We start from the raw sequence: 26,722 nt of genomic DNA on the forward strand, positions 1-26,722 counted from the left end.
CTCTGCAGGCTTACTTGTTGTCCCTAGAGTATTTAAAAGTAGAATGGGAGGCAGAGCCTTCAGTTTTCAGGCCCCTCTTCTGTGGAACCAGCTTCCAGTTTGGATTCGGGAGACAGACACTATCTCTACTTTCAAGATTAGGCTTCAAACTTTCCTTTTGCTAAAGCATATAGTTAGGGCTGGACCAGGTGACCCTGAATCCTCCCTTAGTTATGCTGCAATAGACGTTAGGCTGCCGGGGATTCCCATGATGCATTGAGTTTTTCCTTTCCAGTCACCTTTCTCACTCACTATGTGTTAATAGACCTCTCTGCATCGAATCATATCTGCTATTAATCTCTGTCTCTCTTCCACAGCATGTCTTCATCCTGTTTTCCTTCTCTCACCCCAACTGGTCGCAGCAGATGGCCCCGCCCCCTGAGCCCTGAGTTTCTTCCTGGTTTTTCTGTCGCCAAAGTGCTTGCTCATAGGGGGAGGTTTCTTCCTGTTAAAAGGGACTTTTGTTGTTTTCCTTCCCACTGAATCGAATAAAGTGGGCTTGTCCAATGTTGGGAGGGATCAGTTTGTCCCATGTTTAGGAGCAGTTACAGCAAATGATCTTGTGCTTTTCTCTCTGTATTTATTGTTTGTACCAATTTAAAAGACCAGAAAGGTGCGAGGGTCTACCCGTGCTGTACAATAATAAAGCAACAAAGGATCCAGCAGGTGCATCTTTGAGGCGAAATGTAGGATGCATTTTTGTTGTGATTTGGGACACGCTTCATATAAATACAAACCTAAAATTGAATTGAATTGAATAAAGTGGGTTTAAAAAGAGTCCAATGTTGGGGAGGTCCTGATGTGAAGGAGCAGTTTGTCCCACAGTTTAGGAGCAGTTTAAAACAGTGTTAATGAACACGGGGTCTGTCGGTCGGTTATTTTAAAGCCAGCGCATCCTTTATCACAGAAATGTATTTCATCTGAGAGAGTTAGGGTCCAACACAAAAAGATGCAAAATTATGAGAACCTAGAACTTAGATAAACTGTAGATAACTGCTGGAAAAAAGTTGAGAATTTGTGTTTGTGATCTGACGTATTTTCTCCAAAACAAAATATTCTGCAACTCATCCACAAAGTGGCAGCCAGGTGTCAGAGACGTCCTGAGATGCATAAAGTGTAAAAGCTGCCAGTGCTCCGCTGACACAATAACACAGACCTCTGAACTTCTGGCATTAACGACACAAAAACTTCCTGATTGTAACGCAGTAAGTGCCAGGAGCTTGTCGATTTGGGATTTCATAGCCGAGTAGCTCTTACAGGAGTTAATAGTAAAGGCCCCAGTATTTTTGTCAGTTATTAATTTCACCCCCTGCTTTAAGTTGAACGAAGTAGTAAAAGGATTCAATGAATTTTTTGTAAATATAGGGCCAAAACTGGCTGCGGAAATAAAGGTTGATATGATAGAAAGGGAGACTGGAGGAAACATTGAAAGGAATGCAAGTTCAATGTTTTTAAGAGCAGTGGAAGAGAAGGAGATATATGATATTGTCAGTGGACTTAAGAACAAAACAAGTACTGACTGTCATGATATTGATATGGTAATGGTAAAGAGAGTAATTGATGGTATTGTAAAAGCACTACAATATATTTTTAATTTGTCTTTCCAGGAAGGGGTTTTTCCACAAAAAATGAAAGTTGCAAAAATTATTCCCATTTATAAATCAGGTGAAAAGCATTGTTTTACAAATTATAGACCAGTGTCGGTACTATCCCAGTTGTCTAACATACTGGAAAAACTATTTCTAAAAAGATTTGATAGCTTTGTGGATAAACATGAATTGTTGGCTAATTGCCATTATGGGTTTAGAAATAATAGATCAACAGTTTTGGCATTGATGGATTTAATGGAAGAAATAACAGAATGTATGGATAACAAGAAGTATGTACTTGGAGTCTTTCTAGATCGTGGGGCGATCGTGGCTCAAGAGTTGGGAGTTCGCCTTGTAATCGGAAGGTTGCCGGTTCGAGCCCCGGCTCGGACAGTCTCGGTCGTTGTGTCCTTGGGCAAGACACTTCACCCGTTGCCTACTGGTGGTGGTCAGAGGGCCCGGTGGCGCCAGTGTCCGGCAGCCTCGCCTCTGTCAGTGCGCCCCAGGGTGGCTGTGGCTACAACGTAGCTTGCCATCACCAGTGTGTGAATGTGTGCGTGAATGGGTGAATGACTGGATATGTAAAGCGCTTTGGGGTCCTTAGGGACTAGAAAAGCGCTATATAAATACAGACCATTTACCATTTAGATCTAAAAAAAAGCATTTGATACTGTTGACCACAGAATTCTAATAATCAAACTGGAAAAATATGGGTTTAGGGGTGTGGTATTGGACTGGATAAAAAGCTATGTGATGAATCGACAGCAATATGTACAAATAAATGAGTTTAAATCTAAATTGATGGATATTGAATGTGGAGTACCGCAAGGATCAGTATTGGGTCCGAAAATGTTTATTATGTATATAAATGATATTTGTAAAGTATCAAAGATACTAAAGTTTGTAATTTTTGCAGATGATACCAATATACTTTGTTCAGGTGTGGAATTTCAACAGGTTTTGGAGGTGATCACACAGGAGTTAAAGACATTAAAGAAGTGGTTTGATAGAAACAAATTGTCCTTAAATTTAAATAAAACAAAATTTATGTTATTCGGAAACTATAAGAAAAACATTAACATTGAAATTTGTGTTGATAATGTATATCTAGAAAGGGTTAATACCATAAAATTTCTTGGTGTGATCATTGATCATAAGGCCTGTTGGAAATCACACATCATTTATGTGAGGGGAAAGTTAGCACGGGGCATTGCTGTCTTGGGGAAAGTAAAACAATTTCTGGATAGGAAAACATTGTATATGTTATATTGTGCTTTATTATTACCATACATGAGTTATTGTGTAGAGGTTTGGGGAAATACATATACAAGTAATATTCAGACTATAATTATAATGCAGAAAAGGGCTATTAGACTAATAAATCAGGAGGGGTATAGGGCTCACACAAACGCACTCTTTATTAAGACGCAAGCTATAAAATTCCAGGATCTGGTGAAGTTTAAAACAGTGCAAATAATATATAAGGCAAGGAAAGGGATGCTCCCAATCGAAATAAGTAAATGGTTCTTAGAAAGAGAAGGGAGGTATAATTTTAGAGGGAAGTGGAATTTAAAATTACGAAGAGTAAGAACAACATTGAAGAGGATGTCTATTTCAATAGCGGGAGTTAAATTCTGGAATGAGTTAAAAGAAGAAATAAAGGTGAGTAGTGATATAAACCAGTTTAAAATAAAACTCAAAAAAGAAATTTTAAATAAGTATAAGAATGAAGAAAATGCAATTAACCCAAGACAGCAGTCAAACTGATGTTTATTTTCTTCTACAAATTAGCAAATCTAAATATAGTTTTAGTTGAACATGAGAAAATATTTTTTTTGTGATGTTATGTTCTAAGTTAAAGGCATTGTATACATTTTTGTTGTTCAAATTTAGATGATGAGGATGTAAACCTGAGGGGGTAGGGCTAAATAAGTATATACTTCTGCCTACTCCTTTTCAAACAACTGCATGGAATGATTTTATGAAATGTTGGAGAATATATATGTTTGAAATAAAAATGAACTGAACTGAACTAAGTTCACTTACATACAAAGTCACAAATTTCATGGTAGTATCTAGAAAGAACAGAAAAAAACTTAAATAGATTTTCATGTCATGAGTGAAATAAATATTAGATCACACCAAGCACAACATGACTTAACACTTGATGGAAAAACGATTCTTTCGAAGCAGAGTAGTAATTGGTCACCAGGTTTGCACACATCTCAGGAAGGATTTTGTCCCACCCTCTTTATAGAAACTCCATGTCCTGTAGTTTTCTTGGCTGCTGCTAAACAACAAGAAAGTTCAGCTCCCTCCTGAGGACCGAGGCCTGGAGACTGGCTAGGCCGCTCCATGACCTTAACGTGTCGCTCCTTTGTTGCCTTGGCAGTATGTTCTTCAGTATTCTTGCTGGTGGTCTTGTAGCTCGTTCCAGCCTTGTGCAGGTCCACAGCCTCGTTCCTGACATTTTTTGACAGCTCTTTGGTTTTTCCAATGGTGGTGGAGAAGCTGGAGTGGAAGAAGCTGACTCTGAAGACAGGCATGCTTTAAACACAAGTTAAGATCAGTAGTGTCTGTAATTGACTGATTGTAATCTGTGTCCCACATGGGCGCACAGCTGCCACAGACTGTTGTAGGGGATCAAATCCGTATTTCACTCAGTGACATAAGCTAGGACCAGGTTTGACAGCATTCCTCGTCAATGGCTTGAGCATGAATCGATGATTAATGTATTTGCTCACTTGAAGATTTTATAGTAGACTTAAATATGGCTACTCTCTGCAGTTTTCTGTACTTAAGTATCAATCAAACCAGATGAGGACATTTTTGACCCCTGAGGACCACAAGTGTGATTATGTGCTGCCATTTAAAAATTTTAAATGGTTAAAAAAAAACTTTCTCACTAAAGTTCAACATACAGCATTCTTTAGTTAGTCAGATAGTCAAAATTATCTAAACAACTAAATATTTTATTTTCTCAATTTGTTTTTGCTCAAAAACACAGTGTACTTTATGTAAACAAGGTCTGGTGGCCCTAAAATGTAAAATGTTGGGTAAATTTTGTGTTAATGTGTTGGTCTTAAGTAAAACTAAGATGTAACACTGAATTAATTGACAATTTATACTTTATATTTTAAAAAACACTCAAATGAAGTGGGGACATTTTGGACCCCTGAGGACCACAGGTGTATGGAAATCGGGAGGACATTATGAGGATTAACTGAAAGAGTGATCACAAGGAAAATGGCGTGTACATGAAGTCTTTAGAACGAGGAGTTTCAAATTCTGTTTGAATGATTCAGTGACTCTGCTGCAATAGATATGTAAGAGTCTGACAAACAAATGAAGTTACACAACTGCAACAAAAAACCTTTCTCAGGTGCTATGGGTTTAATTATATTGCCAACTCATCTAGGACCACCAAACTGTGCAAAGAATCCAAGAAGATGGAAAATTTGATAATGAAGACAAATTGGATCTATAAGTTGAATCTGGAGCTGATTTCTTATTCCAAAGTGTGGCATGTAGTTGACCTGCAAAGGCACTGAAACAGAGGAAAAGAGATAAAGAATTGAGACTCTGATGTGAGTCCCATCAAAAACACCTGCAAAGGATAAAAACTGACTGGCATGTTACACAGTGCTACCCAGCAGCCATGCTTGGGTGCAGGCTGCTAACCAAGCTGGCCAGTGTTAGCTGAGACTTGGCCTTCCACCTCACACTGGGGCCATAAGGAGAACTTTTACTACAGAATATTTAAATATGTATTCATATTGTGGTTGTGATTAAATATATTACTTTTATCTGCAGGCCCGGTTGTCATATCTAGATATGTAAAACAGTCAAAAAACAACAAAATAATGCTCAAGAGGTTTCTTTATTTTACATGACTGTTTCCTCTGTAGAGGCAGGGATGGTAAGCCAGTCTTTGCAGGTCTTTGGTGCAATACTGATCCTAATATATCCTATCATTAACATGAAAAACATAAAAATAGATAGTTATTTAAATAAAAAAGTAGAAACTTCTATTGCTGACACACTGGCATGGAATCAGTGCAGCATTCACAGTATCAGCTTTCAAACGTTGTATTAACTCCTCTGTGGAATGGCGAGCTCAGGAGTCGGGAGAACCACTCCCTGTCGTTGGAGATGTCTCAGGATGTCCAGGATGGAGTCGAGCTCAAGGCGGAAAGCATCCATCTCCCTGCTCTTGTCCTGAGCCAGACATCTCCAGTGCTCCAGCTCAGACTGCAAATCATCACCTGGCGTCTGCCACGCCCCCCTAAGCACCTGAAGGACACAAACAAAAGACCTCAGGTTGTCTTTGATACAGTATAACTACTTCATCTGACCTCTATGTGAATAATGTCATCAGGGGAAGTGTACAGTCTTCTCCACCAAACAGCGTATATGTTTGGCTACTGGTTCAGCAGTGTGTTTAACTCCGATGTCTGTATGACTCGCAGAGGGTTTCCCAGAGTCCAGGAGACGTTAAAAGTCATTTATAGCATAACATTCAGGTCAGCTTACGTTTTCGTACAAGTTTGCCACTAGCTCAAGTTAGTTTCATTTACGCTGACAATGTGGATCCAGAACTAGGGATGGGTATTGAAACCCGGTTCTTGTTGAGAACCGATTCCCACTGTTTCAGTTCCTTGGAATTGTTTGCCATTTTTGCAAACGATTCCAGTCGCCCCGAATGACGTCACCACGTTGCGGAGCGTCATTTACCTGGCAGGGCACCTAAGCGGCTCAAACGCTCAAAAGTTTGGTTATACTTTACGAGAACGGATGACAACAGGGCAACTTGCAATACTTGCAAAGTAGATATTTCATTAAGGGAGGAAACACTACGAATATGCAAAAGCATTTGCTCACAAAACACGCGATGACCTTAAATGAATGTTTTGTTTTAATTCCCTCCGGACTCGTGAATCTCAACCCAGCAGCAGCAGTAACGTTTGCACGTCATCTCCGTTAACGCGGCAGGTAAATAATCAACTAACAGTGCATATTATGTTAGCGCGATCTGCTTTATTACAAAACCTGCCATCACTGTGCATTTAGGTGACCATGATGAGAGAGACAGAGTCTGGCTGGCAGTTCTCGCTGCAGTCTACCGTTAGCGTCTCCTTTCAGGCCAGGATAGACGAATGTCACCGAGCAGTGACTAAGTTTGTTGTCAAAGGCTTGCACCCATTTGCCACAGCAGATGCCCGATTTTCAGTAAGTGAATGTGTTTAATTGTAGGCAGGGACATTACTGGATATTCTTGTGTAATTGCTACAGAATAATTTATGTTATACTTTGTTATTGCTACAGAAGAATATTTATTTTATTATTTTACATTTACAATTTTTTTTCCTGGGGACCCTGTGACACCCCATTGAAGAGTCAGAGGCTGTGGATCTCTTAAGATCTCACTGTTGGGTTTGTAAGGCCATGTTACTCCTAAATTTCTATCTTGTTCAAAGAGAAGATATAAAACAAAGTTCTAAGCTAATCGACCTTAGTGTTCTCCTTTTTTAAAAATAAGAATCAATAAGAGAATCGATAAAAAAAATCAAATCGTTAAACAGAATCGAAAATGGAATCGGAATCGTGAAAATCTTATCAATACCCATCCCTATCCAGAACTGCTTTTGTTTGAACGTGGTTAGATCAGGGGATCACCCACCGTGGATGTCCAAGTTAATCACAACTGCTGATTTAAAACACCTGAATCTTGGCCTTAGGGGTCACTACAGGTTCACATCAGGTTCTGGGTTCAGATTTCTGTCAGCTAGTTGTGCCCTCACTGGTACCTGCTGCAGCTCCTTCTCTCTGTGCTGGTGTCTGAGCTCCATGTTCAGTATCTTCCTCTCCAAGGTGCACAGGAGTTTCACCTCTGAGCTTGAAGCTTCTTTAGCTTCCTTCAGCTCCTGCAGCAGTTTGGTTAGCTAAACACGAGACAGAAGCAGCTAATCAGCTGGATAACTAGCTAAAACATCTGGTTTAAAAAAAGGAACATGTAAATGTTAGCTAGGCCTTTGAAAGTATTAACGGTCTAGTGTGTTGCAGATTCAGCAGGGTCATTCAGTATGGAATGCCAGGACTGCCAAAATGAATTAATTAAATACACCATTAAATAAATAATTAAATTTGTCAATAATTAATTTGAATTGGAATTAATTAATTAAATACATATGACATATTTAATTAATCAATTAAATTACCAGGACCCACGCAGACAAAGCGTGGGTCCTGTTTCAGTCGTCAATTCTGAATTATAACTAATGTGAAAAACATGTTTAAGGAGAGAGAGCAAAAAAATCCAGTTAACATCTGATCTTTGTGCTTTTTGTTCAATAATCAGCGTGACCTGTGTATAAACGCATACACTTTATTAAAAGAGATAACGTTGGTGTTTCTGTCGTGTAGTAACCATTAGGTTTGACTGTACAAAGCTTGTTAGACACTATGAAACACGTACAGACCTTACGCTGTTCGACTAATGTTTTTATTGTGAATATTGATCATGAGTGAAAACTGGAAGCCCACTTTGCTGCTTCGGAGGCCTGTACACCACGGAGCGAGGTCAGCATATCCAGGAATGTCTTCAGCGCTCTAGCACACATCCTGCTCACCTGTCAACTGTTTAACACCTGCTGCTTATTCAGGAAACACGCCCACGTTACCTGGTGATGGTCACAGTTTAACGTGGGCAGCTGCAGCTTGATATAACACAATGTCGGCGTATTGTTCTGCACAAGACAAGTAAATTTGTTTTTTTTCCTGAGCTCAGAGCTGCTGGAGTTTGTGTTTCCGTCAGAGTGACTGACCTGGGATAAAGACGACAAACGGGATTTAAACAGAGAGCGATGGACACCTAGAAAACTACAGAGCACTCTATCAGCGGCTGATATCCAGTCACTGGCAAATCTTCGCTCAGTTTTAGCTCACAGTGGTCAGTGTTGGGAAGGTTACTTTTAAAATGTATTCCATTACAGAATACTGATTACATGTCCCAAAATGTATTCTGTAACGTATTCCGTTACGTTACTCAATGAGAGTAACGTATTCTGAATACTTTGGATTACTTAATATATTATCATGCTGTTTACAACTACCTGAATGTACTATTGCTGTGATTAATTACTGTTACTGAAGGTCCATGCTCTGAACCGTAGTAAAGGGACCTCTGGCTAATACGGTGGGTTCGTGTTGGGCTGGTAGGCGAAAACTAGCTTTACTTTGTTGTCTGGGTCAACTTTGCTTGCCAGAGACAGAGAGAGGCGTTGAAAGGCTGCTCAACGGAACTTATTTTTTTCCGGAGGAAAACAGGAACACGGTGTACAGTTGAGTCTTAATAGCTTACTTACAGCTGGGCTTGTCAGGCACTCTTCTTGGCTGCAGTGGTTATTATTATATTTACATGCTTCCAGCTCCCGTTTTTGCTCCGTGACAGCTCGGACTTTTCCTTTCTCTCCCTCCCTCGCTCACAGACACATCACGTGTATGGCAGTCCATTCTCCTGCAGCACGGACTACACTGCCCATGATGCTACATGCTTTAGGGCCATGCCTGTAACATTCTGCCTTTTAGCTTAGCACAACAACAACAACAAAAAAAGCTCTCTCACCCAGGAAACACGCAGAGAGAGCGTCACCCTGTAACCATGGCAACCGTAACGCTGCCGCCTCGAACAACAGAACACAGCTGTCAAACAAACCCAAACAATCCTGACCCGCGACAATATGAAACAGGGAAGTACCGCCGTGTAATCCATTTATTTCAACAAAGTAACTGTATTCTAAATACCACCTTTTTAAACAGTAACTGTAACGGAATACAGTTACTCATATTTTGTATTCTAAATACGTATCGGCGGTACATGTATTCCGTTACTCCCCAACACTGACAGTGGTTAAACACTGGACTTAATTCACTCAGCTTCTGTCAGTCGGGTCATGTTTACTTCACCGTTTTATTTACAACTCAGCAAATCGGTTTGGCTCAGATTAAAGTTATGTTTCATAACTGCATAGTTTTACTGAAGTTAAATGTCTCACTGGAGCACGTTAGACTGAACCTGCTTGCTTTTCTTTATCTGGCGTTCATATGTGTGATTTAAACTGTGAATTTCAAGTTAAAATTAACATTAAAAATGTTTTTTTATACAAGGAGGAAAGGGAATGCGCCTTTCCACCAAGAGGAGCAGTGTTGAACCAGCGTAGATACTGAAAGACTTCAGCCTGCCCAGAAATATTACATCCTCTGTTTTTTAATAGTTATTCAACTGTATTCTAAGCACCAGCTGTCTGTTAGAATGAGCAAAGTTTACTAAAATAAAAATAAATGAAGTTTACATCTGATTTGTGTGAGGTAGTTTTTTTCATGTTGGTGTTTCAGTCATGTTATGTTTACCTGTCAAAAGCTTGTTACAAACTATGAAATTGTGCAGACTTCTGGATGTCAGAATAAAACTAATACTGCTCATGAATGAGACTAAAGCTGTCCTTCATAACTAAACATGTTATTATCACCTCCACATTTGTAACGGAGCGACGTGCCAGGCGAAATGGAAGTGAAAAATGCTAACGCTGCAATGCTCAGCTACTATGAGGTGTTCAAACTCCTCACAGACCTGTAGGAGCAGAGAAAGGATAGCGGGAAGCACAAACACAGCGCCAGGCAGCAGAACCTCAACACCATCATGTACGAGACGCTGAAGTACCTGTCGAAGACGCCCTGCAGCAGACAGAGCCCTGAGATTGTCAAGGAGTTTCTCACCACCATGGTGCCGCACAAACTCACAAAGGCAGAAAAACTACAGCTACTGAACCACCGGCCTCTGACTGCAGTGGAAATCCAGCTTCTGGTAGAAGAGAGTGAAGAGAGCGACATTTATATCATATTTAATTATATAGCACGTGTATTTCAGTAATAGCCAATTTATCTCAGTGTAGTGGTGAACAGTCACACAGCTCAGTGGGCGTTATCTGTGATACTCCTAAACTATAATGTAACCAAACAAATTCACTTGTCTTGTGCAGAACAAGTAGAACAAGTTAAGCAGCAGGTGTTAATCAGCTGACAGGTGAGCAGGATGTGTGCAGGTAAGCTGAGGGTCTGTCGAGTTGATCGCTGGTGTCGTGAGGAAAATGTCGGCTCGTTATTTATGTTACAGAAACATAAGGACACGAGAGCAGGCGGAAAGAGACGATCGTTCGGTGAAAATGAGAATCTGCGGCTGCAACATGTGGAACACACAAATCTAACCGGTTAACGTAAAAAACAGTTAAGATGGAACACGGGGGCTGTGAGCTCGTACACGCTGTCAGCTGAATGTTAGCTAGCAACATCTCCGAAAACATTGGAGCACTTTTGCAAACATGTTCTATATTGGCCAGCTGAGTAGACGTGAACTTTACGCTACTACATTCACGGCTAAAACATTATTGAAAGTGTAGTTGGTGACAGACAAACGGTATTTAAAAAGTTACATTTTAGAGCGCCACCACCATTGCTGCCTGTGATTTGAAATGCATTCTGGGATACCTGGCTGCCCCAAGTCCACACAAGCAATCGATTATCTAGGATCGACCTGTCTTGACTTACTTTGCACAGTAACCAATCAGATGTTAGAGAAGATGCAGCGGCAGCGTTAACCCCGCCCACTTAGTTTGATGGGTGAGGCTGACAGATAAAATAAATTCATGAACAGTCAGAGGTCAGGACTGCCAAAATGAAATAAATAAATACATCATGAAATAATTAATTAAATGTGTCAATAATTAATTAAATGTCATAAATATGTATTTAATTAATTTCAATTTTAATTAATTATTGACACATTCAATTAATTATTTAACGGTGTATTTCATTAATTCATTTTGGCAGTCCTGGCATTCCATAATTCAGAGGCATTCTGTGTACAATCATAACTCTGCCAATCAAAATGGAAGAACCAGGATAGAAAACCATCAGAACTCGATCAGCACAGCGATCTTTCTCCACCTCCTCACCTGCGTCTGCAGAGCATCCTCTCTCCTCCTGGATATTTTCAGTGCTTCTTTGCACCCCTGCATTTCTTTCAGCTGCTTGTCCAGATGATTCATCATTATCTGCAGGTACATATGAATGTTAAAACAACAGGCTCATGTTGTACAGAGGCTGCTTGATGAGGGAGCCCTACCTCTTGAGTGCTCAGCTTATTAGTCAGTTCTGCAACCTTAGACTCTGAGTGTTCGAGTGCATGGGTGGCCCGCAGGTGGTCCAACACTCTAAAGTGTTCTGCCTTCATGGTGGATAGCTGCTCTTCAAACTCCTCTGTCAGCCTGGGAGATTAAATCATATCTTTAATTCAGGGGCAGCAGGTGATTAGCTGGGTTATTGAAGAACATCCTGCTTCTTTGCAGGATGGGTCAATATCTATTTGCACTATGAAGCACTGTCCAATCAGTTTTGCAGTATTTGCCTGAATCTGAAGAGAGTATAACTTTATATTCTTGAGAATTCATCAGCAGTCACATCAGCAACACAAATGTTCCAATGGCAGCCATGCATCCCCAACGTGACATTCCCTTCACCGCTTTCCTGACAGATGATGTGATCTGCATCATCTCCATACACTTTTTGTTCTTGAGTATAACCAGTGGTTTGCACTTTGTTGTCCACCTGTGTATTTCCACTCACAAAGGTCAGACATTGACAATGATATTCCCCATCAGCCTTTTACGGCTGAGAGATAGAAATTCAACACTGTACATGAACTTTGATATTTTGTCTGCTTCACTGCTTTAAGTATAACATTTCCTAAACAGCAAGTGCAAGTAGAACCATTTGGAAACAAGCAAAAAGCACACAGAAGCAAAACTACAAAATGACCGACTGTACCTGGACAGCTGCTGCTTGGCCTGTGCAGCATCAGCCTTCAGAGCTTCCTTCTCCTGCTCGCTCTGCAGGAGGAGAAGCTCCACCTGCTTTTTTAAAGCTTCGTTCTCCTGCAGGACCTCAGAGATATGACTCCCTGTCAGAAGAAGGAAACATGAAAAAAATCTTCTAGTGCCTCCAGCTAGCTGCATTTTTTTAAATCTGGAAAACCACAGCCCTGCTTACAGACGTTTTTATAAAGAAATCTCTGCTGTTAGTGTATACACTGGGATTGATGTGGTAATGTTCTTACTTTCTTCTGATGCAAGTCTAGAATATGTAAACAATATTTGTGTGTAAACCACTTTCAAGGATCGCTCGACAAATAACAGTTACACACACACACACACACACACACACACATCAGTCGATTCACTCGTCTGAACTATAAGTTTTGTTCCCTGAAAGAAAGAATAACGAGGTACAACACACGGTCCCTTGCCATGCAGCTTTGCTCAGTAAAGAGCAGCTATGGAACTGCAGAATGACTGTACACATGCAGGTGGGGCCATGTCCTCACAGGTCACCTGTCTTTAAGATGTAAACAGAGATGTCTTCAGCCAGGCTTGATATCCCATACTATATGTAAATGGACTGGTACTTTTCTACTACTACTAGTGCTTTTACACAACGTACCTCATTCATGCAATACTTAAAAAAAAAAAAATCTAAGTGCGTTCTACCTACCGTTCACACACACTCATATTCCGATGGAAGCATCGGGAAGCAACGGTTAGTATCTTGCCCAAGGAAACTTGGCATGTAGACTGGAGCAGTTAGGGATCGAACCACCGACCTTCCATTCAGCAGATGACCTGCTCTACCTTCGGAGCTACAGCCCCCCCCCATATGTGCATATGTGTTTCCTCTCCTTCAGGGAACAGAAGTTATAGGCATAACTGGTCATTTTTAACACTTGAGTTTTTCACACAGCTCTGAGTTTGCTATAACTCTGATCTTGTCTGTGGCTGGGTGATGAACCAACAATAGCACAAGCAAGACTGGTCTACAGATCAAATGGAGCATATTCTTTGTGCACTGCCTCCATCTGACAACGAGGCTCTCTGCATGCAGACTGCAAATGTGCTCCCTCTTCTGAACCATAAATTGCCCCCTTTCACTCACTATGTACTTATACAGCACTCTGCATTTAATTATGAGTTGTTATTAATCCTTGGCTCTCTTCCACAGCATGACTTTTGTCTCATCTCCTTGCTCTCATCCCCGATGAGGCGAATGTTGTTGGGATTTGGAATTATATAAATAAAATCAAAGTGAATTAAACAGTGTGACCACAAAATATTTTCATTGCATCAGGTGATCTTTAGTCCCTTTTGTGTATTATTTACTTTAAAAAAAGTGCATTCCCACCTGTGAATACTGTGGGCTGATAGGTCTTCTCACACAGAGCAGCTGGAAATGTTTCTTCTCCTGCAGTGAGAAGACCGTGTGTTTTAGGGAGACCTGGTTGTTGCCGTTTGCTCTCAGTGGATCGTCTTTCTGCTCGTGTGTTGGGGGCAGATGGCATGTTCCTCCGTTCCTTCTTCAGTCTGTCCACAGTGCAGCTCAGTTCCTGAATGATCCGTGTCTTTTTAGCGAGCTCTTGATTCAGCCGCTCAAGCCGCACGCCAAATGCTGCCTCGGCTTGGCGCTGGTGCCGGCCGGGACTCAGCAGGGCCTGTAGAACGAAGGGCTCTCCTCAGTATTGTATAATCGAGTACAAGTTTATTTTGTGTTATCAACTCCTCCATTATCCTACTTCATTCATTATTTCAAGGTTTCAGAGCAAAGACTGCCTGCTATAGCATCTGGAGACCGCTAAGAAAATAGCTCATTGCTTTTAGTAAGACTTGTACTGACCTTCTGTTTAAGCTGTTGCTGGAGAGACTCGATCTGCTCATGCAGAGATTTCTCTTTCTGTTTGTGGCTCTGCTTCACATGGTATAGCTCTTCCTCCAGAGCCTGGAGTACTGATGACTCGGACTCAGCTGCTGCTTCAACCTGCTGCTTACGTTGCAGCTGCTGCTCCAGCTCACAGATCTGCTGCTCGTAGCGAAGCTACAGAGTAGACACATAATGGCATTCAACAAAAATCTGCTACAATGTTGCAGGTTGTTCATTTTTAAGACTCAGTTCGTGAGCATGATTTAAAATGTATTTGATTTTATAATGTGTCTAATTTAATTAAATAACTGTGACAAGCTATATATAAAACGGTCCTTAATGAAGAGGAATTAATAATACAGGACCAAGGGCAGAACATCAATGACTGCAAGCAAAGAAACAACAAATCAAAAGCAGCTACCGATCAAGGAACACTGTTACTGATCCCTGTGTGAAACAAACCACATGTGCTTCACACTTTCTACTTTAGTGATGTATAAACAGTGAGTGAGCTCTGCTATTTACGAGATACACAAAACAGTTAACAGGTACAGCTGGAAACTGAGCCAGTCAGCAGCTGACAGGCTAGCTCGTGGTTGTAACTAAGCAGGCGGACACCTACAGACTCAAATCCTCCACAGTAGAGCGGCTGCATTCCAATATGAAACAATGCTCTGAAAACACTATAATGAATATGTCCAAGGCCATAACAAGAGTCCAAACTGAAATAAAACCTTTCTGTCCTTCAGTTTTTCTACAGAAATCAAAATGGCCAGTGCTGTAAAGTGACTCATAGTGTTGTCACACAGCTAACAGTTGCTGAGGGGTATTTTACTACAGTGAAACCCATAAAAATGGAACTGTGGAGTTCTATCAGAAAAATATTATAATGTATTCACTCTGCCTCATCTCTTGCTAATCGGTGGTGCTTCAATCCCTGGCTGCTCCACAGGACTGTGACTGTGTGTGAATGTTAGAGCTTGTGGACAGGTGACTGAGACGAGCTGTATAAAGAGCTTTAAGTGCTCAGAGTAGAAAAGCGCTACAAGAGGAACTAGTTCATTTGTTCCCTCATCTGATGTTTTTAATGATCATTTCATCATTAAATGATACAAACCACAGAAAATAATGGTTCTCTATAAAAGACACTGGAGTATCTACTATAACCACGGGACAGACGTCTGAAACATGATTCTTCACTGTGGTGAATCAAACTACTTCCACAGCAAGAACATTTCAAAGTGTTGGTTCAGCCAAATGAGCACATAAAACACATTTCCTTGCTCATCTGCTGTAAATCAGACATGTAAAGGAGAAAAACAAAGGTTTTACTTTTTAGTCTCACAGCTGTGCGGTTAAGAAGCTCATTTACTGACTGAAACTGAACTTATTATGTCACACTGCTTCCTCTTTGGGCTTCACAGTTCTCTATGAAGCTTTTGTCTGTTGCTTTTCTACCACACCAAGCAGGAGGAATGCACACAGGAAGAGACGTGGTGATCACAAAGTGTGGATTCAGTGACTTCTACTGATGACCAGCAAGAGATGGTGGCTGCCCTAATTCTTCAGTATTAAGATGTGATTAACGTATTTTTTTGTCATTTAAAAAGGACAAAAACCAACCCCACACTAGCAGACAGCTCTAAAAGTTGTGTATAAACACACCCCCAGCAGCCGAGGCCTGCAGCAGTATAACTAAGGCCGGATGCAGGGTCACCTGATCCAGCCCTGACTATACGCTTTATCAAATAGCAAAGTTTTAAGCCCAATCTTAAAAGCTGAGAGTGTTTGACCCCTGAACCCAAGCTGGAAGGTGGTGAACAGGTTGGTGGTGTGACGGGGGCTTTCTGTTTAGGGTCCTCTTCACAGTCACCCAGCTGTTACTTCCAGGCTGAGTGGGAAGTGCTGGCAGGTCGTTACGTCGACAAACCTGTGGACTGATGTTAGCTGTACCTTGACTCTGTGAAATTGCTGCTCCATAACCTGGAAGCTGCGTTTGGCTTCCTCATCGTGATTCTCCAGCTCGGCCTCCAGACGTTGGATCCTTCGCTCCAGCAGAGCAGTGATCCGGCTGGAAGAGGACATTTTGCCAGCATCCAAGTCCTCGTGGCTGGCAGATGTGGCTGCAGCATAAATCAAAGCAGGCAGCGAATTTGGGTTTCTGCTCCTGAGTATTTGTTCCAGCTCCTTCACCTGGTGAAAACACAAGTGATATGAAGTTGTAGAAGAAAGAAGGAGAAATTAATTGTTAGTGTACACCCGTGCGCCAAACCTGTCGCTCCAAGTCCTTCATCCTCTTCAAGTCCACAAATTTGTCTCTCGCCTTTCTCTGCCAGCTGTTTCTTTTGCCCACTTCCTGTTTCAGTTTTTCTACCTGAAATGGAGACGGCCTGTTACTTCCCACACTTTCCATCCTCATTCCTAAAGCTTTCACTGTTGTCACTGTAAAGCACCACAAAAGAAGACACGCTCTAGAGTCTAGAGCAATGTTTCCAGAGTCAGGAAAGATAGGCACATTCCTTAAAATTAACACAATTTAAATCAATTTAAATTTTTTCAAATCAAAACAATAGTTTCCTTGAGGCACATTTTACTGTAACATAAAGACCCCTGACAGAAACCAACAATCACACAATCCCCTATGGGAGGTACTCTGTGACAGCAGGAAAAAAAACGCACTTTTAACAAAACGATGGTTTGTGGCAAAACCATCATAGCCTGGTCACATGGTCTGACTGGGAGAGTACAACCACCAGCCTTCCTTAAATGGGAATGATAAATTATTCAAGTATATCTAAAAAAGGTACAACAACAACAAAGACAAATAAAGTTCTGCATCCAGAAAAGTTCTGATCAACAAAGGAAACAGTCTCTAAGACTAAACACTGACCTCATTAATTATAAATGGTGTGATTTAATGTTTTGTTTCTATTATAAGTCCTGTTTAAATTAGTTGTTTAAAGAATTTAATGAAAACTGTACCACACAGATGCTAAAACAGACTCTTAGATGGCTCGACTACAACATCTATTTCAGGTACAAACACTGAGTCACACATTAGAAGGTTATGTTACAGTCATTGAATTAGCCTGCTTTATGTCCTGGTGGGTGGGGCTTTGACTCGCCACACCCACTATCAGATCGTTACATGGAGAAACCTTTTTGAAAATGTGACGTCACATTACGCCGATGGGTAAAAAGATCGGTTTTGATTGGATTATGTCGTTGAAGAGAAATTGTTCAAGCCGTGTTTCTGAAGTCACAAAGAGCCGACGGATGGTCTGGATTGCAGCCATTCGAAGACCAAATATAGCGTCCCAGAACACTCTAGCTCACATGTTAGTCTGCTCCAAGCATTTCCACAAAGGTACGTCTTCTGTTGTAGTTATTACGTAATTTATCATAACATAATTGTTGATGTAGGTTACAAATAAGTCTAATATTGATTTGAATTAGTTGCGCTATGCTGCTTTGTTCACTGTGGCTTTGCAGGCTAATGTTTGTTGTGTTTTGTAGGAAAACCAGCCTACAAAATGCAGGAATGCGATCCAGACTGGGCACCTCTATCAACCTGGGTCAGACCGAGTTTAAAGCTGCTACCACAGCCAGATTTGATCGGTTAAGAGAGAGAGCGACATCAAAACAGCCACGAAAAGTCCCGCATATATGTGCCCAAGGGTTGTATTGAAGCAATCAAGTGATGAATAACTGTTTTCCAGTATGTTGTTTTGCAATGGTTATTTATTTATTTATTTTTTTGCATTGTTGATTTGTTTTTCACTGAAGCAGCTAATAAAGCACGATGGAATACAATTTTGCATCTTTCCTGTAAGATTCTCTAATAGAATGAAACAATAATGCCAGTTATAAATAAAGACAATAAATTGAATGAATAACGAAACACTTATTTTATTTCTATTAGATCTGAAAATGTTGTGTAATACTACAACCTGAAACCACAAATAGATGCGTTTGCCTGTACAGGAGATAAAGGAAAACAATGTAACAACAGCTGTGAAATGGAATAGTCCAAATCACCAAAGTAAACTGGACCTGGGCTTGTTGCAGGGATCTGAAGTTAATAAACACTTCATGAGTGTATGCACTCACACTCATATATAATAATAATATAATAATAAATATGTGCGTGATGAAAGTTGGGCAGCACGCTGACGTCCTTACTCCGCTCTGTACGCTCGTATGGGTCTGACCCTTTCACTCCTTTGATTTTTTCCTCGTACTTTTTTTTTGCCTTTTCGTCACGTCTGTCTTTGCACGGACCTGCTGTGTTCTCCGTCGTTTTGGACATAACTGTTATAAAACAAAATGCAACCAGGGATTAAAACTGTAGAGTTAATGATTACCGGTGCTGGAAATGCTAGCGCTTGATGCAGCGTTTTGATTTTGTTGCCACTCGTACCCACAATGCAATGCGCGAAAGTCACGTGGTCTGTCAATCTCTATACAAAGTGTTCACAGACACCTTGGCTGCTGCCTCTAAACATATTGTGCGTTGTCGGTCTTGCGTGCTGCTCACTAACATTCAGTATTTATTATTTCCTGTTACAGGTTGCTGCTGTGCTCTGCCTACTGTGTTGTTCTCTTTTGGTTTCTTGACTTTTCTTCCAGCAGGTGATCCAGCTGATTCTTTTCTCTCTGTCCCTCTTCCCCTCTGATTTTCTTGAACTTCCCTTGTCTACGTCTTTCCCGTTCCTATCCCCCGGTCACGTCTGTTCTCATTGTAATAACTTAAAAGTAAAAATAAAGATCAATCAAGTGGACCAGTATGACAAAGCCATAATGATCCACGTCGCCTGTTGGGCATCTTTCTTGGCCTTCAGACGATAATGCTGATGCTACAGTGCCAAACGGCACAGGAAGAAACACCCCAACAAAGAATAACTGAATTAAACTAACAACAATGACTTGCATGAGGGAAGTTCACTGAAGTCAGAGTCTCATTTAAAATAAAAACTATATAGAACAGACAGAGGATTCATGCAGATTGAGGGTACAAAATAAATCAGTCTGTAACCATCGTGTGAGAGCGGAGCATCACCTGTTCTCTGAGCTGGTGTATCTCAGCTGTAGCAGCCTTCAGCCTGCCAGCATCTCTGTCCAGCTTCTCCTGCTTCTCAGCAAACCACTGCAGTTTTTTCTTAAGGGCTGTCACTTCCTCCTGGTGCCTGTCCTCTAATACACGCATCTCAAAGGTCTGTTTTCCTAACACATTCAGGAGAAATGCACTCAGTTTTTACTCATATATACACAGCAGGTAAAATAAGTATTGAACATGTCACCAGTTTTCTAAGTAAATATATTTCTAAAGGTGCTACTGACATGAAAGCTTCACCAGATGTAACGACCAGCTTAATTCCCACATTACAAGAAATCAAACATAAATGTCCACAAATTAAGTTATGTGTAAGAATGAGGAGTGACACAGGGACAAGTGCTGAACACAAAGGGAGGTGCAAAAAGACATGACAAGTCACACCAGCTGAACCTTATCAGTAATTAGAAAGCAATCCTGCCTTTTTATAGGCCATCAGATGGGACCATCAAGAAACATCTCATGATGGGTAAAAACAAATAATCTAGCTCAAGACCGTCACTGTCCTATTGTTGTAAAACATCCTGATTGGTTACAGAAGAATTTCTAAAATCCTGAAGGTTCCAGTGAGCCAGCGCCTGGTCATGACCGGTTCACTCCTCCCCACAGACGAGTGAACAGAATTATCCGCAGAGCCAGGGGGCACTTGTGGAGAGCTACAGAAAGACCTGGAATCCTGCAATTGTTTCAAAGAACGCAATAAAAAATACCATCACGGCCTGTATGCACAATTACTGTTCATTACTGAAGAAAAAGCACGATGAAACACATTTAAATCTTGCTGAAAAACAATGAAACAAGCCTTTGAAATACTGGGAAACATAGTCTGGTCAGATGAGACCATAATTCCACTCATTGCATGCATAATAAACACCATACCAGCAGGTATGCTACCACCAAGGTCTGGGTTTTTCAGCATATGACACTGGCACACTTCAGGATGAATGGAAAAATGTGCCGAGACATTCCTGATAAAAATGTGCTTCCAGGTTGGTAGCGAAGAAATGACAGAAGATGTACCAGCCAGAAAGGAAACTACTGACTGGCTTCAGAGAAAGAACATAAAGTGTCTCGCCCAGCCAATCACCTGACCTATATCCAGGTTAAAATCAGTGGAAAGAACTAAAGGTCAGAGGTCATAGAAAGGGCCCACGGAGCACTTTCAAGTTTTGAAGACTGTTTGTGTGGAAGAATGAGCCAAAATCACACCTGAGCAATGTACCTGGGAATACTTTCTCCACACAGGAGACGTCGTGAAGCCGTCGTCTCCAACAAAGGCTTTTTGTGCGAACAGTTAAATAAACATCAGTAAGTACGTTCAGTACTTTCATCTGTGTCGACTAAGGAGCTTGGAAAGAAAAGTGTCTGGACTTCTTGAGTTGCTTGAAGACGTTTCACCTCTCATCCGAGAAGCTTCTCGGATGAGAGGTGAAACGTCTTAGTCTACGATGACCAGGATGACTGAGAACCTTCACAGACATATTTCATCTGTGTCACTATTACACAGAACTGAATTCATGAACATCTGTGGTTTGATGTTTTTGCATGTGTGGATTAGATGTTACCCACATCTGGTGACAATTTCACTTTGAATCATACATTTAATGACTTGTACATATATGTCAGTTTGATATATTTTGGGGTTTTATAAACAAATCACAAGTTGGTTACACATCTTTTCAGTGTTGCAGTAATCCTGACAGCATTTGATGCTTTTCTTTGTCACACAACATTAAAGTGAGTCTCTTTGGTAAAACACAAGATTTGAAGCTGCCACTTTGATTTATGGGTTTCTGCTAAGGTAGCACATTTTTAAACTGGCAGAATTTTGCATATTTCTACATGTTTTGAAGGCAAAATGAAGCTACAAACTTGGGGTTGTCATTATCCTATTATAGCATTTTGGAATTGGGTTTGTATATGAAGTGAAAAGGGGATGAAAAATATGGAATATTGTAGTTTCAGGACTGTTCTTACCCGATGTGGAGATGGCTCGGGCTTTAGCCAGGTCTCTCTCTTTCTTAATGAGCTGCAAGTCCACCTCCAGAGCCTGCTTTTCTTGCTTAAGCTTGTGGACGTCCTCAGACATCTTGGCCTCATTTGTCTGCACAAAGATTCACATCAGTGCTACGTGAAACAAGCTAACATAGACCTTCAAGCCTTACAGTACAGGTGGATGAGAGCGGTACTAACCTGAAGTGTGTTTATTTGCGCTAACAAGTCTGCAATGCGTGGAGTATGATCCGTTAAGCATATATTTCCCACTGGCCTCGAAGTTTTATTCAGCTGCTCCCTGGTGAGGTTAGAAAAAGTTTACCCTAACCACAGAACAACCACTCCACATCTAGACAACTTTATGATCTCTATTTGTTAACGACCTACTTTACAAACTTTGAATAAAGTTAGCACTGCTGTCCCTGAACACGAGTGAATCTCCGGTTTGGCCAATGTGTCGAATACCTTCCATAGCCCAAAGACGCGCTGTGAGCTTCACTGTTAGGTGCTTAAATGCACGATGCATGAAAATGTGTATGACTCGCAGTGTGAAGTGTTCCAAGTGGTCAGTCTTTCACAGTGCACATAAACACACATATATGGGTACAACAACATATGTGTGGGACGTACAGGTCTGTGGGACAGAAGGCTCACCTGGTGGAAGCCAGCTCATTCAGCAGCCTCTGGTTTTCTTTAAACATGGCCTCCTCATTAGCTTTACTCTTGGCCTGCTGAGCCTTCATCTGTAAATACAGCTTCTCATTCTCCTGGAGGAAGATTAATGTAAAAAAAACAAACAAAAAAAACAATGAAAAGAACAACAACAAGGTACAAATGGATAGGCTCTTGTTTTTTTAAACCGTTGCTCACACCTAATATGGGCTTTTCTATTTACTGCATTTTGTATAAAACTGAAAATGATTAGAATTTCATAAATTGTGCCCACACGGCATCTTAACATAGAGAGCTTCTGAGGTAAAGCACTGCTACGAGTGGAGAGGACTTTAAAAAGTTGTTTTAAGCAGATGGCAGAAAGACAAAGTTTAGTGCTTGGGGAAAATGAGTGAGGTCCCTCTCATTAAAGATATACTCTCATCTCTCAAACCTATGCAAACTCTTAAAGCAGGGGTCCTCAATCCCAGTCCACGAGGGCCGGTGTCCCTGCAGGTTTTAGATCTCACCCTGGGTCAACACACCTGAATCACATGATTAGTTCATTACCAGGCCTCTGGAGAACTTCAAGACATGTTGGCCGTTTATCAACCACGCGAGTACGCGCTCTCGGTGAACTTTCGCCGAGAACGCGACACGGACGATATGTACAATTGGAACACCCTGCGTGCGTGATGATGTCACAGGTCGGAGTTTTTACTGCCGCCCCCTCCTAATTTAACTGTGAGTAACATGTTATGAAGCTTAACTGTAATCACAGCCAAACCGGTTTACTCAGGAACAAATAAAACACTGAAATAAACCAAACATTAACATTTAGAAGTGATCTAAGTGACTTATATATCATTTTTAACCTCAGTAGTGAAACCTCTATTAATAAAAATAGTGTACATGTACATACGTGTACATACCTTAATAAAAACAAGCAGGTGAGATGTTAGAACGCTTTTATTTCTATTCTAGTGGACACTCAATACTATAGACAGCTGCTGGGGTTTCTTTAACAGTCATGCGGCGGGCGGGGAGGGAGGGAGGGGGGGGGGACGATGTGCCGGGAGTCCGCTGTTGAGTTTTGGACGAAATGCATTCTGGGATATATAGCTGTCCCAAGTCTACACCGATGCATGCTCGATAAAATGGGCGGAGCGAGAACACATCCGGGACTTTTTTCGCGTTCTCGGCGTGATCGTATCAATTGAACAGTACTTGGTCTCCACTGATGACGTATCACAGTACACGAGAACGTGAAGCACGCACAAATCGCATATTGATAAACGCCCGCTGAGAAGGTCATTTATCCATTTAAGTCAGCTGGGACACCGGCGGACAGGGATTGGGGACCCCTGTCTTAAAGAGTTCAACACACACAGCATGCTGGCTTGGGCTCTCCAGAGAAATCTCTCTGAGGATTTCAGTGTAACTGGTCAAAGAGCAACAAGTTCTCTTTCATGGTATTCGCTTTGTGTCTCACTATGGGAACACCTCCTGTGTGACCTCATCAGAAGCTCAAATGCCATCATGCTAAGTGATGCCCATGCCAGGAGGGGCTGGTACCCCCCTATATAATAATTTTCAATTCTATTCAATTTTATTTATATAGCGCCAAATCACAACAACAGTCGCCTCAAGGCCTTTATATGATAGGCTGACATGGTGTCAGATGACATTCAAAACAAGCCCACCTCTTCCTAGCTTCCACAGCAAGGAAGGTGAGGGGTGTCCACATTCTTAGGCTGCATCGTCCTGAGGACCCGGCGTTCGCGGTCTACGTGGGCCGGGAGTCCGGTGTTCTCACCGGCTCTAGTGAGCCTTGAACCCCGGCTAGCTATTGAGCTGGTGGGTAACAGACGTCTCCGAGCAGATATTTGAAGTTTACAAAGCTACACTCTCGCCTGAAAATATGTTAAACGTTTATTTTGTGACCCAGAAAGAATAATAAGAGTAATATTAAAACTAAGTAGCTGCCGCCATTGTTGGAAACTGAGCAGGGCCGCGCTATGAATTCTGGGATAGGTTGGGCCACCAAGGATACACCCGACCCATCCTTCAAATCTGGGGAAATGAAGGACGCATTTGTCGGCCGCATTTGTCAGAGTCTTCGAATTTGGACAGTCTTCGTCGTGTCGCTGTAACATAATCGGCCTACAAATGCGACCACAGGAGGATGCGGTTCCTGAATTTGGACACAGCTACGATACCGGACACTGCTTCTTCTTCTTCGGGGTTTAACGGCAGCTGGCATCCTTGTACATGCAGTGCTGCCATCTTCTGTTTCAGTCCGTTATTACACTCTTAAATCCTACTACTTAACCCTGCGTCTTTTCTTACAAAGCTTCAAACGACGCGTCGACTATTAAATTAGTCGTTGACGATTTTGATAGTCGACGTAATCGTGACTAGTCGAGTAATCGTGGCAGCCCTAATATGTAATGTCATAAATTTGCATCCATTCAGCTGATGATGTAGCAAATGTATAAAATTACTTCAGGCTCCTGTTTGCCTCCAAATCCTTTTTACACTGCTGGGATTACAGCTGATTAGAAAACAGTCTATTTGTTTTAAAAACAAGTCCTTCTAATAAAAGTCCTTAAAAAGACGAAATAACACTGAAATCATTGAGAGAAAAAAGTTGTGACAAAAGTCACAATAAGATGTAGAGTTCAGGGTAACTAACCTGTTGGTAACCTTTTATGAGTGCCTCCTGCTCTTTTATTTCTTTATCAATCTGCTGGAACTTCTCATCTGCAGCAACATCTGCAGCCTCCACCCACCTCTTTTTCTGACTGGCTTCTTCTGCACTTCTCAGCTGTTGAGAGAAAAAAAACACAAGTCTTACCCTGGCAGTACCCAAATAAGAATGAGCCATCTTACAAATTTTCCATATATACGGAATGAAAGCAGTGATGTGTTTATGCACCTTGCTTTGCAGTAGGTAATTCTGCTGTCTGAGTGAGTTGAGCTCCTCTGCTCCTGCCTTCATCATCTGCAGCTCCCTCTCCTTCAGTGCCAGCTGGGTCCTCAGCTCCTCCAACACGGAGCTGTCGTGGCCAGTCTGAAAGTCAAGACAACAAACCAAAGTCACGTCTCTCTTTCAGCAAGAATCAGTGTGCACAGGAGCTACAACATGTTTTTGCTTTTCTCCTTTTGAAACACACATTTTGACAGTATGTTTATGTTGTGACACTCTAAATTTAGTGTTAGGTAAAACAACATTGTCCTTGTAAAAGGTGAAAAACACTATGGATGAACATGTGATCATCGGTTGTGAAGTCCTTCTTTAAACAGAGAGTGTTGCACTTTAGCTCTGCAGCTCAGTCACTCCCTGGATGGCTCTCAGCATGCTAAAGTGATGTGCAAACAACAAAGGCTCTAACTTTACTCACATCTTTCCATTTGAAATATTTTATGTTTTAGGACCCAGAGCTGTACCAATGACCAGCTACTACGTATACTCAGGTTTTGTCTAGGATCTGTAAGCTTTAGGCTCTGCTTTGGTAACCAGCAGCAGATTTTAGGTACACAGACTTCATCCCACAAAGAGCTGTGCCTAACACTGTAAAACATGGCAAAAGGAGACCTCTGAAAGTTCAGCTCAATCTCAATGCCAGACACCAACACAGACATAGAACACGCTGGAGAGATTACACATTCATTCCATTGGAGAGTACCTAAACTTGCTACAGAAACTACATCTCCAATACCCTAAATGTCCTGTTACTACTGTAACTTGGCTTCAGATAAGTAAAAGAAAATGAATGGATTCATGTTCTCTGTATGATGTTGTTCAAGAAAAGCAGAGGTTATGGTTACTGCTGACATGCTTAGTATTAGAAGTTGAGATGGAAGTAAGCACGGGGGTGTTTGGTAATCCAATGCCACGTTCTAGATGAAGTCGGAAATTTAAATTTCTAAGTTCCAGTCAGAATATCATCTGGAATGCTCCCTCAAATCAGATTTCCAACTCAGAAGGTTGGAGCAATTAACAATCTAATATCCCAGAAATGAAAACTGCACTGACAGTGTTGTGTATTCAAGACTCACTAAATCAGCAGTACGCAGCACACAGACCAGGCTCTATCCATCAATGTGCTGCAGGAGTGTTTTTCAGCACAAAACAACAAAAGTATTACGGCAGAGGTTCCCAAAGTGGGGGACGTAGAGCCATTGCAAGGGGAGTGCGGTATGAATGAAAAAAGAATTTTTTTATAAAGGAACGCGTGGACACTGCTGGCATAATGGACAGGTTTTTGACGGGGCTCCCACACAAATGCAAAGCAGAGGATGAAGCATCGCCAAATATGTTTCCAAACCAACTTCCTTCCAAGTCAAAGAAAAGATGGTCATATCTTGCCTAAGTGCAAAGGTAGGTCTCCCTGACAGAATTAGTTTCCCCTGCGTCAGGAGCAGCGCTGGGCTCTCCAAATCACGGGCAAATAGGATCCCACGGTTGTTTATGTTTTTGAACCCATTTTGCACAGAGAGGATTTTTTGAAAAATGTATTGATAGCAATGT

At 41.4% G+C, this 26,722-nt stretch overlaps 1 protein-coding gene across 10 annotated transcripts in view; it reads right to left on the minus strand.

Moving 5' to 3' along the window:
• Positions 1-4,853: 4,853 nt before the first annotated feature.
• cep162 (centrosomal protein 162) overlaps positions 4,854-26,722 on the minus strand; it is a 49,953-nt gene continuing 28,084 nt past the window's right edge. For 5 of the 10 annotated variants that reach the window (XM_039619242.1, XM_031726877.2, XM_031726876.2 and 2 more), the window contains exons 15-29: positions 25,127-25,261; positions 24,884-25,015; positions 22,192-22,304; positions 21,736-21,835; positions 21,520-21,646; positions 19,489-19,652; positions 16,702-16,803; positions 16,383-16,622; positions 14,406-14,603; positions 13,917-14,223; positions 12,510-12,642; positions 11,809-11,950; positions 11,639-11,737; positions 7,436-7,570; positions 4,854-5,921 (exon numbers count right to left, since the gene is read on the minus strand). In XM_039619242.1, coding sequence (XP_039475176.1) covers positions 5,721-5,921; positions 7,436-7,570; positions 11,639-11,737; positions 11,809-11,950; positions 12,510-12,642; positions 13,917-14,223; positions 14,406-14,603; positions 16,383-16,622; positions 16,702-16,803; positions 19,489-19,652; positions 21,520-21,646; positions 21,736-21,835; positions 22,192-22,304; positions 24,884-25,015; positions 25,127-25,261 — 2,328 coding nt within the window. In that variant the 3' untranslated portion in view covers positions 4,854-5,720. Of the gene's footprint in view, positions 5,922-7,435; positions 7,571-9,540; positions 10,489-11,638; positions 11,738-11,808; positions 11,951-12,509; positions 12,643-13,232; positions 13,417-13,916; positions 14,224-14,405; positions 14,604-16,382; positions 16,623-16,701; positions 16,804-19,488; positions 19,653-21,519; positions 21,647-21,735; positions 21,836-22,191; positions 22,305-24,883; positions 25,016-25,126; positions 25,262-26,722 lie in introns of those variants that run through there. The other 5 variants (XR_004198687.2, XM_039619245.1, XM_031726878.2 and 2 more) reach the window with 5 other exon arrangements.

The sequence above is a fragment of the Oreochromis aureus genome, linkage group 11 (assembly GCF_013358895.1).
Source record: "Oreochromis aureus strain Israel breed Guangdong linkage group 11, ZZ_aureus, whole genome shotgun sequence".
Lineage (NCBI taxonomy): Eukaryota > Metazoa > Chordata > Actinopteri > Cichliformes > Cichlidae > Oreochromis > Oreochromis aureus.